This window comes from Delphinus delphis, chromosome 13 (assembly GCF_949987515.2).
Source record: "Delphinus delphis chromosome 13, mDelDel1.2, whole genome shotgun sequence".
Lineage (NCBI taxonomy): Eukaryota > Metazoa > Chordata > Mammalia > Artiodactyla > Delphinidae > Delphinus > Delphinus delphis.
In genome coordinates, this window is record NC_082695.1 from 12,598,517 (window position 1) to 12,613,296 (window position 14,780).

General features: G+C 37.0%; 1 protein-coding gene across 2 annotated transcripts in view; it reads left to right on the forward strand.

The window, feature by feature from the left end:
* MED13L (mediator complex subunit 13L) overlaps positions 1-14,780 on the forward strand; it is a 295,894-nt gene that overhangs the window by 36,940 nt on the left and 244,174 nt on the right. For both annotated transcript variants that reach the window (XM_060028113.1, XM_060028114.1), the window contains exon 2: positions 5,514-5,751. In XM_060028113.1, the coding sequence (XP_059884096.1) occupies positions 5,514-5,751 (238 nt within the window). The remainder of the gene's footprint in view (positions 1-5,513; positions 5,752-14,780) is intronic.

The window sequence follows — 14,780 nt, forward strand, 5'->3', positions numbered from 1 at the left end:
CTCTGATTGCTTTAGGTGCAAGGTTAGGTTGTTTATTTGAGATGTTTCCTATTTCTTAAGATAGGATTGTATTGCTATAAACTTCCCTCTTAGAACTGCTTTTGCCGCATCCCATAGATTTTGGGTCATCGTGTCTCCATTGTCATTTATTTCTAGGTATTTTTTGATTTCCTCTTTGATTTCTTCAGTGATCACTTCGTTATTAAGTAGTGTATTGTTTAGCCTTCATGTGTTTGTATTTTTTACAGATCTTTTCCTGTAATTGATGTCTAGTCTCATAGTGTTGTGGTTGGAATAGATACTTGGTACAATTTCAGTTTTCTTAGATTTACCAAGGCTTGATTTGTGACCCAAGGTATGATCTATCCTGAAGAATGTTCCATGAGCACTAGAGAAAAATGTGTATTCTGTTGTTTTTGGTTGGAATGTCCTATAAATATCAATTAAGTCCATCTTGTTTAATGTATCATTTAAAGCTTGTGTTTCCTTATTTATTTTCATTTTGGATGATCTGTCCATTGGTGAAAGTGGGCTGTTAAAGTCCCCTACTATGAATGTGTTACTGTCGATTTCCCTTTTTATGGCTGTTAGTATTTGCCTTATGTATTGAGGTGCTCCTATGTTGGGTGCATAAATATTTACAATTGTTATATCTTCTTCTTGGATCGATCCCTTGATCATTATGTAGTGTCCTTCTTTGTCTCTTCTGATAGTCTTTATTTTAAAGTCTATTTTGTCTGATATGAGAATTGCTACTCCAGCTTTCTTTTGGTTTCCATTTGCATGAAATATCTTTTTCCATCCCCTTGCTTTCAGTCTGTATGTGTCTCTAGGTCTGAAGTGGGTCTCTTGTAGACAGCAAATATATGGTTCTTGTTTTTGTATCCATTCAGCCAATCTGTGTCTTCTGGTGGGAGCATTTAGTCCATTTACATTTAAGGTAATTATCAATATGTATGTTCCTATTCCCATTTTCTTAATTGTTTTGGGTTCGTTATTGTAGGTCTTTTCCTTCTCTTGTGTTTTTTGCCTATAGAAGTTCCTTTAGCCGTTGTTGTAGAGCTGGTTTGGTGGTGCTGAACTCTCTCAGCTTTTGCTTGTCTGTAAAGGTTTTAATTTCTCCATCAAATCTGAATGAGATCCTTGCTGGGTAGAGTAATCTTGGTTGCAGGTTTTTCTCCTTCATCACTTTAAATATGTCCTGCCAGTCCCTTCTGGCTTGCAGAGTTTCTGCTGAAAGATCAGCTGTTAACCTTATGGGGATTCCCTTGTGTGTTATTTGTTGTTTTTCCCTTGCTGTTTTTAATACGTTTTCTTTGTATTTAATTTTTGACAGTTTGATTAATATGTGTCTTGGCGTATTTCTCCTTGGATTTATCCTGTATGGGACTCTCTGTGCTTCCTGGACTTGATGAACTATTTCCTTTCCCATATTAGGGAAGTTTTCAACTATAATCTCTTCAAATATTTTCTCAGTCCCTTTCTTTTTCTCTTCTTCTTCTGGAACCCCTATAATTCGAATGTTGGTGTGTTTAATGTTGTCCCAGAGGTCTCTGAGACTGTCTTCAGTTCTTTTCATTCTTTATTCTGCTCTGCAGTAGTTATTTCCACTATTTTATCTTCCAGGTCACTTATCCATTCTCTGCCTCAGTTATTCTGCTATTGATCCCATCTAGAGTATTTTTCATTTCATTTATCGTGCTGTTCATCATTGTTTCATCTTTAGTTCTTCTAGGTCCTTGTTAAATGTTTCTTGCATTTTGTCTATTCTATTTCCAAGATTTTGGATCATCTTTACTATTATTATTCTGAATTCTTTTTCAGGTAGACTGCCTATTTCCTCTTCATTTGTTAGGTCTGGTGGGTTTTTATCTTGCTCCTTCATCTGCTGTGTGTTTTTCTGTCTTCTCATTTTGCTTATCTTACTGTGTTTGGGGTCTCCTTTTTGCAGGCTGCAGGTTCGTAGTTTCCATTGTTTTTGGTGTCTGTCCCCAGTGGCTAAGGTTGGTTCAGTGGGTTGTGTAGGCTTCCTGGTGGAGGGGACTAGTGCCTGTGTTCTGGTGGATGAGGCTGGATCTTGTCTTTCTGGTGGGCAGGTCCACGTCTGGTGGTGTGTTTTGGGGTGTCTGTGGACTTATTATGATTTGGGGCAGCCTCTCTGCTAATGGGTGGGGTTGTATTCCTGTCTTGCTAGTTGTTTGGCATAGGATGTCCAGCACTGTAGCTTGCTGGTCGTCGAGTGAAGCTGGGTGCTGGTGTTGAGATGAAGATCTCTGGGAGATTTTCGCTGTTTGATGTTATGTGGAGCTGGGAGGTCTCTTGTGGACCAGTGTCCTCAAGTTGGCTCTCCCACCTCAGAGGCACAGCACTAACTCCTCGCTGCAGCACCAAGAGGCTTTCATCCACAAGGCTCAGAAGGAGAGGGAGAAAATGTAGAAAAAAAGAATTAGTAGAAGAAAGAAAGAAAGAAAGAAAAGAATGGAGGGAGGGAGGGAGGAAGGAAGGAGGGAAGGAAGGAAAAAAGATAAAGTAAAATAAAATAAAGTAAGATAAAATATAATAAAGTTATTAAAATAAAAAAATAATTATTAAGAGAAAACAAAAAACAAAAAAATGGACGGATAGAACCCTGGGACAAATGGTGGAAGAAAAGCTATACAGACAAAATCTCACACAGAAGCATATACATACACACTCACAAAAAGAGGCAAAGGGGAAAAAATCATAAAGCTTGCTCTCAAAGTCCACCTCCTCAGTTTGGGATGATTGGTTGTCTATTCAGGTATTCCACAGATGCAGGGTACATCAAGTTGATTGTGGAGCTTTAATCCGCTGCTTCTGAGGCTGCTGGGAGAGATTTTCCCTTTCTCTTCTTTGTTCTCACAGCTCCCAGGGGCTCAGTTTTGGATTTGGCCCCGCCTCTGTGTGTAGGTTGCCGGAGGGCGTCTGTTCTTCGCTCAGACAGGACGGGGTTAAAGGAGCCGCTGATTCGGGGGCTCTGGCTCACTCAGGCCGGGGGCAGGGAGGGGCACGGAGTGTGGGGCGAGCCTGCGGCAGCAGAGGCCAACATGACGTTGCACCAGGCTGAGGCGCGCCGTGCATTCTCCCGGGGTGTTGTCCCTGGATCCTGGGACCCTGGCAGTGGCGGGCCGCACAGGCTCCCCGGAAGGGGTGTGTGGATAGTGACCTGTGCTCGCACACAGGCTTCTTGGTGGCGGCAGCAGCAGCCTAAGCGTCTCATGCCTGTCTCTGGGGTCCGCGCTTTTAGTAGCGGCTCGCGCCCGTGTCTGGAGCTCCTTTAAGCAGCACTCTTAATCCCCTCTCCTTGCACACCAGGAAACAAAGAGGGAAGAAAAAGTCTCTTGCCTCTTCGGCAGGTCCAGACTTTTCCCGGACTCCCTCCCGGCTAGACGTGGCGCACTAACCCCCTGCAGGATGTGTTCACGCTGCCAACCCCAGTCCTCTCCCTGCGCTTCGGCCGAAGCCAGAGCCTCAGCTCCCAGCCCCGCCCGCCCTGGCGGGGAAGCAGACAAGCCTCTCGGGCTGGTGAGTGCCGGTCGGCACTGATCCTCTGTGCAGGAATCTCTCTGCTTTGCCCTCCGCACCCCTGTTGCTGTGCTCTCCTCCGCGGCCCCGAAGCTTCCCCCCTCCGCTACCTGCAGTCTCCGCCCGCGAAGGGGCTTCCTAGTGTGTGGAAACCTTTCCTCCTTCACAGCTCCTTCCCACTGGTGCCGGTCCCGTCCCTATCCTTTTGTCTCTGTTTATTCTTTTTTCTTTTTCCCTACCCAGGTACGTGGGGGGTTTCTTGCCTTTTGGGAGGTCTGAGGTCTTCTGCCAGCATTCAGTAGGTGTTCTGTAGGAGTTGTTCCACGTGTAGATGTATTTCTGGTGTATCTGTGGGGAGGAAGGCGATCTCCGCGTCTTACTCTTCCGCCATCTTCCCGGAAGTCCTCTGAGTAAATTGTTTTCTTCAAAGAGTGAATAGTATGAAAATATTAAGAATTGTTTTTAATAATAATTAGTAATATATAGAAATATTTATAGTATGTGAAAAAGGATATAAAACCATGCAATATGATTCTAACTTCAAAAAGTTTAAGTACAGAAAAACAGGAAGAACATAAAGTAGGATGCTGATAATTATTTCTGATGTGATTATGGAGAATAATTATTTCTTGTGTGATTAGTTTACTCTTTGTTTGAACTTTTTCATCGGCCAGGTCGTTCTTTTATAGCTGGAGGAAACCAAGTGGTACAAAGGGAAAGCCTAAATGATGCCAATACCAGTTTTTACGAAGACTATTCATTAAAGATTAGATTTCCATATCTCATAATGTGAAAGGAAAAGTTAGTGACTTTCAGACAGTTTTAGTTTGGATATTATTATTTTTGGAGTCATTTTTTAAGTGAAGCTTTTTTGGGGGATTGAAGAAAACTGATATTTTTTTCTTAGAGATGTTCATTATAGTGATTGTTTTAGCACTTTAAATTTGTTTCAGTTATGGTAGTAGAAGATGCAGTTATTTTTCTCCCCTGCGGTACTTGTTTTTTGAAAAACAACTTCTTGACCAAAATTACTAACTTGGTTGTGGTGGGAGGGTGAGGAGGGGGGACTGTGAGTGAGTAAGGATTAAATGCAAGGGACACATGGACTGTTTGGTACAGAATCAGTTTTACTATCAGTTTTGAATACATAGTTGTAGTTTATAGTTATTTAAGTAAGGAATTTAACTTTTGTTTGTGTTGAAACATCCTTGAAATTTAGTTCCTTTTAAACCTAAGATTTAAAAATTTTAGAATACAAATACATGTAACAGAATAAAGACAGAGGATCAGCTGTCAGCTGGTTTAAAGTTACCATGTTTTAAAATGTGTTTAAAAAACAAAAGACGAAGCTATGTTAGGGAATTGTTACAGAAGCAAAGCTTTTCTGTGTGCTACACGTTAAATTACATGAATAAATTGCTGATAATTTTCCATCAGTTTTATTAGCAGGCTATTTTGGCTTTCATAGTGAAGCACTGTGGTACTGCATACTGTTTCCCTGATTAAAAAATATTTAAACTGTAGCTTCTGGATGGGACGAAATTGAGGAAATTCTTCAAAAGAAATTATTTCAGTTCTACAAACTTATTTTTTAAACTCTTACTTCATTTCTAAATATAATTTATGAATTAAATAAGTCATAATAATATAGAAAATTTTATTTATAGGGACTTTCAAGTAAATTTCAGTTAAAAAAATGGTTCAACAGGAAATAATGACTCTGTTTGCTGTATTTTGGTATTTAATATAAAGAGCTATGTAGAAATCTTGATAGGAGGAAATGAGTTGTTTTCCCCTTAAAAAAAAATCGAGGGTTGACATAAATTTTTCAGTGGAAGAAATCTTACTATATGAGGTATACTGTAAATATTTATTTTAGCAAATTTATTTATCTGTATGGAAGCCTGTTTTTAGTATTCAGTAGAAAGAACAGTCAAAACTGTTGTAATTTTCTTTACTTTTTCCAGGCTGAACTCACAGGAATCAAATGGCGTAGGTACAATTTTGGAGGGCATGGGGACTGCGGACCCATAATTTCAGCCCCAGCCCAAGATGATCCAATCCTGTTAAGTTTCATCCGCTGTCTGCAAGCCAACTTGCTGTGTGTATGGCGTCGTGATGTCAAACCAGATTGCAAAGAGTTATGGATATTCTGGTGGGGAGATGAACCCAACTTAGTGGGTGTAATACATCATGAACTACAGGGTAAGTTTTTTGTTTTTTCTTAAAAATTAATTTGCATTGTATATTTTTGAACAGTGGTAAATTCTGAAGAGGTTATTAAGACTTGCTGAGAAGAAAAATCCGAGTGTTTAATGGGCTGTGTGTCAAAGGAACATCCTTACTCTCACCCCTCTTCTTTCCACCCCCCGTTTTTTTCAAATTTTCTTGTTTGTTCTCAGTCATGCTGGGAATCAGAACCTTGTGAGCCACTCCTATTAAAGGAAAGTATAGTGTCCCCTGGGTGTTAGGGTTGGGATTGAGGCTAAAATCCATTGTTTTAAAATGATAGTGAAACGTGCTAAAATCCATTGTTTTAAAATGATAGTGAAATGTGAGTAATTAGCAAGTCAGTGAAATGAACAGAATTGGTTTTTTTTGGACTGTTGCTGTTATGGTTTATTGCCAGATGAACTCTGGTGGAAAATTGTAAAGTGATAATAGAAATTTAGTGCAAGCCTTGTTGGACAAAGTTATGAGATGACATTGGATAATATTTTGAAGAAAGATTTATGTAAAGAACCTACTCCGATTTTGGCATAGCAAGTTTTCCTGTGTTTTGTTCCTGCTTTTTATGTAATTAGGTGATTCCAAGAAATATTTGCTCCAATGCTGTCTAATTTTTAGCTTCAGATTACATCTGATATCTGGAAATTTTGAACTAATGTAAGAGTTTCATTATTCTGAGCTACTTTTTGTATTTACCACAGATTTATAACCAGAGGAAATTTTATCGATATTCTTTGAATTTCTAGTAAAACTTTACACCTCTTCACCTAAATCTTTCTATCTAGTATGCTAAAGAATTTTTCTAAATCAGGACTAATTCTGATCTTTAGTTAGGGTAGGGCATTAACTCTTTTTGACTTAGTCTCCTTGAGCCAGCTTTTATTGTGTCTAAATTACTCTGTATTTTATTAATTTGTGGTTGAAAAATTTCAGATGGTGTTTGAAATGTTGTGTTACTTCATATTGTTTTTAAAAGAAGGATTGAAACTAACTTTAATGTATTTGAGGATCTATTCCAAAGCGTTGAAATTTGCCTAAAGGATTTCCTGCCAACTTCTGCCTGACACCTTCCTAGCTTTTCTTTACAGCCATTTTTGATCTGTGATATCTCCTGCCACAACAGCCAGAGGGCAGTAAACCACAGTGGACTAACTGAGCTGTTTACTTTATGGCCCATTTGTTCAACTCAAACCTTTCTCCTATAGTTTTTAGCGTATTTGGTTTATAAATATAAGAATCTGTTCTGGGTAAGATTGCTTACTTAGCTGGTTAGTCAACAATATCTCAGAATTATATGCATCTCGAAGCTTATTTCATGTAGTTAGCAGTGAACTCAGGTAAAAATTAGTTTTAAACATCTGGTTTCTGGTTATCAGAATTTTAAAAATAAAATACCTCCTGAAAGATACTTATAACATTTATATTTGTCCATTTAAGTATCAAAACATATCTTTTTGTTCTTTAAAAAATTTTTTATACATGTGGTAGAGGAATATAGCATTTTTGTTTGTTTTACTAAGTTTCATTTTGTGTGATTGTTTCTGACTCTTAATCTCCTTCCATTTTTCTATTCCCTATTGATCCCTTATGTTTTAACTTTTTGGTCTGGTCTTTATTTGTTGGCAACACAAATCATCATTTTACAGTGATGATGAAACCAAACCCTACGGTTATTTACGCTTATTTAATTGATGTATAAAGTTATTTTTCCATACCAACAAAGCACAGGATCAGTGTTTTTAGAAATAAGTTATTAAGTTATTGTGTTATTTCTCATAGATTTTGTTACTGAGTTAACAAAAAGATGTAGGCTGTTTAAATATTTTATAGCTGTTTTAGATTGCATATGTAGATTCGTTAGTGTATTGTTTTCATGGTAAAGAATTAAGCAAAGATTAACTTCTTTTAAATTGTTTTTATAAATTACAGAAATACTGCATTTTAATTAGAAAATTAGGAAAGTAGAACCACTAAAGGAAGAGAACAAAGAAACAAAAATCCTAAAGTCCAAAGCAGAGTTTTAATATTTGGTGTTTCTGTGTATAAATGAAAGTGGTATTGTACTGTTTTGTAACTCAGGCCTTCTCACTTAACAGTATCTTGTGAATGTTTTTGCCTCATAATGATTACTTTTTAATTTTCTTCCCTTTTGAGTCTGAAAACGGTGTAAACTGTTTATTTTTTTGCGTGCCCCCAGGGAAGTATTACAGTGATGGAACAATCATAACTTTGTTAAGTACATCTACCCTTTTTAATTTGTTGAATTTGTGAAAGTTATTAGATTGAAGCAAATGATCTTTTCTGTAGGTAAAAGTGGTTGTAAAGGATAGTTTTGTGTTTCAACCTAATATTAGAAAATATTTGAAACATAATTAGAAAAATGAGTGGCATAAAGACAACTTTGTTTCAAGTGAGGGAGAATATGACAGGCAGAGCAATCATGAAAAAAGGATACCAGGGGAATATTTTAATTGGTAGTCTTACACATTGAGGATATTTTGCAATCTATTTCATTCTCTAGTATATATGAGTCATTTCATTTTGGCTAAAATAAATTTTATCAGAATCCTTTAATGTTAAGATGATGGTACTATTATTTGTAGCATTCTCTTTTTTAGGGACATTTTACTGTTCTTTAAAATACTTTTTAGTTATGTTATTAGGCATTTCCCTTTGTTTTTACAGTGTAGCCCAAATAGCATACTATTAAGAAACCTCACAAAGCACCATCTTGGATTTAAATGTGTAAAGTAATCCCTACAGAAAGAGAATAAGCCTGTGGGATACACGCAGTTTTATACTAGACTTTTTGTTTAAATGCTTTGAATACCTGTGAAATAGCCTGTGAGAAGACCAAGACACATTTATAACCTGTTCCTGTCACTTGGATAAACACTTTTGGGCTCTTGTTTGGGGAATTGCTATTTATATTGTATGGCATAGTGGTTCAGAGGCTTGGATTTGAATCCCTGCTCGTTGACTTGCTAGCTCTGTATCCTTGGTCAAGTTATTTAACTTATCTGTGCTTCAGTTTCCTCACTCTAAATTGGGTTATAAGGATAAAAGAAAAGTTAAAGTACTTAGAACAGCACAGAGAACGGTAATCTATAATTGTAACTCTTGCTGCTACTACTACAATGCCAGCAATTACTCAAACATCAAAATTAAAACATTTTGGCAATTGGTCCATTCTGTATAACATTCAGTATTTGCTAATGTTTGTCAAATATTAGTTTTCAATGTATACTTTTAGGTTGAAGTAATCATTTTTGAGTTTGTTAATGTCTGGTGGAATAACTGGGAATAATAAAATATTAGAGAGGAGGGAAGATACCCCTGCTCATAGGAAATTTGTCTAGATTTAGGCTGTAAATGGAGTTTCACAACAAACCTTAAATTATGTTATAAAGAGATCAGAACTTTAAGATTTGACTCTGTTGGATCCCTGTAAAGTAGATTAGTAACTTAACTGCCTTCTCTGCATAGTGGTATTGAAGGGCACTGGCTGAACACTGAATATATGCATATTTCCTTCCTTGTGTCCATCCATAAGTACCTGTATCAGCAGGTCCAATTATAGGGGTTTGATGGAATCTCTGCCTTTGATAAGTTATAGTCTAGAAAGGGTATAAGACAAGCACACAAATATGTATAATGCAGAGAACACTGTAAGTATATGAGAGAAATATAGTAGATTGACTACTTTCCACATGAACAGACATTCAATTCCAGGACTAATGCATAAATAAGTGTTCTGTAAACTTACAGCAAGAACACTGTGAGCCCTAGTGAGAAGCCTTCTTGGTTTCTGGTCTGTTTACTCAGCCTTTATTAGGCAAGAGCTGTGATGCAGTCCTGGATATGTAAAATGAGTCCTCATCCTTAAGGAGCTCATAGTCTTACTGGGGAGGTAGCTGAATGACTCCATAATTATGATACAGTGGAGTAAGCAGCAACTGATTAAGTTAGGGATCTTGCAGAAGTATCAGATTCAACCTCAAGGGAAAAGAATAGGGAGATAGTGGTGAAGCTCAGAGTTGGTGAGGCTTGAGGTGAGTCTTACAGGATACATATGTTACCTAGGTTGGGACGGAACTTGTCCTAGTCAGAGGAAGTAGCTTCTATAAAAGGGCCTGATGGCAGTGAATGAATTGTGGGAAGGGCATGTTTGCCCAGAACATAGTGTGTGAGTGAGCTAGTTGGGGGAAACTGAAAGACTGGGGAGGTGGGCCCATAGTGTGGAGTACACTGAAGCAATGACTTAATCTGATAGATTTTGAGGAATTGTTAGAGGTTTCTGATCAGGAAAGAGATACAATTAGATTATACATAAGATGAATATGGACAGGAAGACCATACTATTTTAATAAATTATTTTATTCTAAGTTGACCTATGAACTTAAGCATTCTGTTTAGGATATAGATTTAGTTAAAAAATACCTGTGACTATATACTGAACTTTATATTGATAGTCTTTGCCAATTTTATTTTATTATAACTTTGCTCTTTTTTTTTTTTTTTTTTTTGCGGTACGTGGGCCTCTCACTGTTGTGGCCTCTCCTGTTGCGGAGCACAGGCTCCGGACGCGCAGACTCAGTGGCCATGGCTCACGGGCCCAGCCGCTCCGTGGCATGTGGGAGCTTCCCGGACTGGGGCACGAACCCGCGTCCCCTGCATCGGCAGGCGGACTCTCAACCACTGCGCCACCAGGGAAGCCCTAACTTTGCTCTTTTTGCTTGATTAAATTCTTCCCCACATTTTTAATTTGAATTTTAGAGAATAATACAGTATGCTAAATTGACTTCTCCTAATCTACCAAACAAAATAATTTGACAAACACAATCTTTTGGCCATTTCATTGCCTGTTAGTCAGTAGTGTGAAAGACGTGCAATCTGGAAACCCCAGAATGGTACAGACAGCAAGCACAGACTTCTAGGGGTTGGAGATGGCTTGACCCAAAGCATTAAGAGTCCCTGGCCCAGAAGAAGTATTGTATACAGATTAGTAGTATGTGTGCTTAATAACATTTGTTGAATAATGAATGAAACTTATCTTAAATGATTATAACATAGCACAGTTTGTACTCTCAGAAGGTTGACTTACAATGAATACACTTAAAATTTTTAATGATTTGGTAATGTGAGGAGATTGAAACCTAGTTAAAATAAGGCATTATTACTTCTGTTTTTAACTCCCAGTGAGATATAAACATCCAGTTTTTGGTATATGTTCTATAAAGAAATTTAGCTGTAAATACCTACTGTCTGTAATTTAAAAATTTAACTTATCTGTGCTCTGCCCTTTCCTTTTGATGATCACAAATAGACATGTAAATTGTAATGGGAATATATCTGTCCACCTCTATGATTGTCCCACTATGAGTATTAGATGACTGTCCCATTATGAGTATTAGAAATCTTAAGAGTTGGCTTTATTATCATTGTAGAGGCACATTGGCAGTTATTAGCACTTTGTTGTTGTATTAGTCATAAGTATTGCCTTTTCCATTTTTCAGTGTACTGTCACCTATGCCAGGAGCTGTGGGCCATTGCAAAAACAGCATTAGACATTAGAGAGCTAGGAAAAATGGATCTGGCTTTCTGACATTTACCAGTGTAAGATAATTTAACACACTCTCATACTGTTTTTTATACCACTGAACTGATTGCAAGCCTCTGGAAGAAGTGGACATTTTGTAGGGATGGAGAAGGGCTGAAAGAAGAGAGTGGAGAGCCAGTTTGCTATTATTATAATCTGCATATATAGATTATAGTCTGTAATCTCAAATGATGGGATTGATGTAACCTTTGTTTAGATATCTCCAAGGAAGGATCTAACTCCCTCCCCTCAACTTTTTATTTTGAAAAATATTTACACACATACATATGTGTGTAAATATATATATATATATATATATATATATATATATAAACATATATATATATACCTTTTATTCTGGCTAAACCATCTGAGGGTAATTTACAGAGTTCATGAATCTTTACCCCTGAATACTTTTGCTTGTAACTCCTTTAAGAATATGGGACTTTTTTTTTTTTTAAACATAACCATAATGTAATCATACTCAAGAAATTTAACATTGATATAATTAAATTCTCAACTTTTCAGTCTACATTCTCAGTCTTTTCCCAATAATGCCTTTTATAGCCTCCTCTCCCCAATCTGGTATCCAATCAGAAATCACATGTTGCATTTAGATGTTTCCTCTCTTTAGTCTCCCCTAATTTAGAACATTCCCTAAGTTGTCGTTTTCTGCGGGGGATGATCCTTCAATGATATGGATGTTATTTGAAGGGAGAAGTTGTCCTGTCAAATGTTCCATATTCTAAATTTGTCTAATTGTTTCCTCATGGTGAGATTCAGGTTAAACATTTTTGGTAAGAATATTGAGTAGGTGATGTGTACTTCTTGTGGCATCACACTGTAGGCACATCATATCAATTTGTCCCAGTATTGATCCTGCTAAGTTCGATTGCTTGGTTATGGTAGTGTCTGTCAGATTTCTCCAGTGTAAACATACCTTTTTACTTTTGTAACTGTTAAATAAATTTGGGGCAAAACTTTGAGACTCTGATTATTATTTCCCCAATAACTTTTCACTCTGGCTTGAGGAAAAACCTAACTTTGAGCCTGTTTAAAAATAACAGAAAACTTTTTTAAAATTAATTAATTTTATTTTATTTATTTTATTTTTGGCTGTGTTGGGTCTTCGTTGCTGCACGTGGGCTTCTTCTCTGGTTGCGGGGAGCGGGGGCTACTCTTCGTTGTGGTGCATGGGCTTCTCATTGTGGTGGCTTCTCTTGTTGTGGAGCATGGGCTCTAGGCGTGCAGGCTTCAGTAGTTGTGGCACACGGGCTCAGTAGTTGTGGCTCGCGGGCTCTAGAGTGCAGGCTCAGTAGTTGTGGCGCACAAGCTTAGTTGTTCTGCGGCATGTGGGATCTTCCCGGACCAGGACTCGAACCCACGTCTCCTGCATTGGCAGGCGGATTCTTAACCACTGCGCCACCAGGGAAGCCCCCAGAAAACTTCTTGAATCATATGCTTTTACAAAAGTAGTTAAAAGTTCAGATGAACACTATTCTTAAGTCATAATAAAGAAGGGGGGTGGGCAGAGGAGAGGAGATATGAAGAAAAACATTCAGAATGTAGCAAAGGCAAACTATGATGGTAAAGCCAAACTTTGAAAATTAATAGCCACTTATTGCTTAGCATACTAAGAAGAGAAGTATTGACATTGAATTTTCTAAAATCGTAGACAATAAAGTATGCACGAATGTATTACATGTTATAGTCTGTGAATTTTCAGTTGATTTTTGGTGATTTCTGGTTATCTTTGACTAAATGAAATGAATTTTAGTCAGCACTGTGAATGGGTTTATTCTCATTTGAAATGAAAAACAATTGCTTTCTGTGAAAATAATGGCCCCTTTACATATAAAATTAACAGGAATGAAATTATCTTTAGGTAAAATGTCATTCAGCTTGAAAATTTTTTCTAAAGAGAAAATCTGATCCCTGACTTCCTACTCTGTTTTTATGTTTTTTTCATATTGATGGTCCGTTTATGATTCATGAAAATTAATCTCTGACTAGCTTGAAAAAGACTTTTTTACATTGTTTGCATTTATTTATTCTTCAAGTATACAAATCTGATGATTTTGAAAACAGGTGAATTATATCATTCTACAGCATTCTATATTTGTAGTATTTTATGTATCAACATTTATATGAAGATTTCATCACATGGCATTAATAATTCTTGAGATTGTTAACACCATGTACCTGAAAAGTAAATTTTATTTTAATTTTCATATTTGCTGTTACTTTGTGGAGAATAATATTCAATAGAAAAATACATTTGTGTTTCAAGAGAAACAAGCACTTTGAGGGAAAACATGGACCCAGTGGTAAATGGTAGCTAGTTCTAAGTAGTTATGAAGTAAGTTATTCCTTGTTTTCAGTGTTCAGTTTTGAAAGAATTAGTTTGCTAACAAACTATAAAATGGTAATAGCTTTCATTGTATGATTATCCAAATGATTCTACTGTATAATTACTAAAATATTAGATTTAATAGAAAATTATACATTTTATCCTTAAAAGAGAAAGTAAAATACTTATTAAGACTTTGGTAAGCAGTAAATTTATATTATAAAATTATGGTTAAGATCATAATCACTTCAGAATTCTTTCATATGAAGAATAGGAAAAGATCTAATGGATTAGAGAGAATTATTAAGCTAAATGTGCTTGAAATTGAGAGAATAAGCTAAAGTCTTAACTTCTTTTTTTTTTTTGCGGTATGCGGGCCTCTCCCGTTGTGGAGCACAGGCTCCGGATGCGCAGGCTCAGTGACCATGGCTCACGGGCCCAGCTGCTCCGCGGCACGTGGGATCTTCCCAGACTGGGGTACGAACCTGTGTCCCCTGCATCGGCAGGCGGACTCTCAACCACTGCGCCACCAGGGAAGCCCTAAAGTCTAACTTTTGAATGTAAATAAAATCGATGTGTTACCACAGGCAACTTGCTGAACCATGTAATTAGTTTTTTTCTATGAAAAATGAACCATTTATACAGAGATTGTAGTGAAATAGCATGTAAAGGGCTTATGTTCTAATGATTTGAAAGTTAAAGAGTTGGTAAAAAAAATTACACTTTGGGGGCTTCCCTGGTGGCGCAGGGACTTGATATCAATATACTCAGCCATGAGCACCATTAGGAGCTAAAGTTTTTTGTTCTGTATAAAAATTGTTTTAATGGCAGAAATAACACATAAATATGCTTCTTTCCTCCCTCCTCCCAAAAGATCCCAAAGGTTTAGAAGTGTTTCAAGCACTAGAGAATTATGAAATTGGATTCTGTTGTTTTAAATATTTCATACCTAAGCTGGCCCGATGCTACCTGAAGAGTTTCTCATTGAGTATCATTATGGCAAGTGTTTGATAATTTTCTTTACTGCTCCATCTACATAAATATTCTTGTACAATT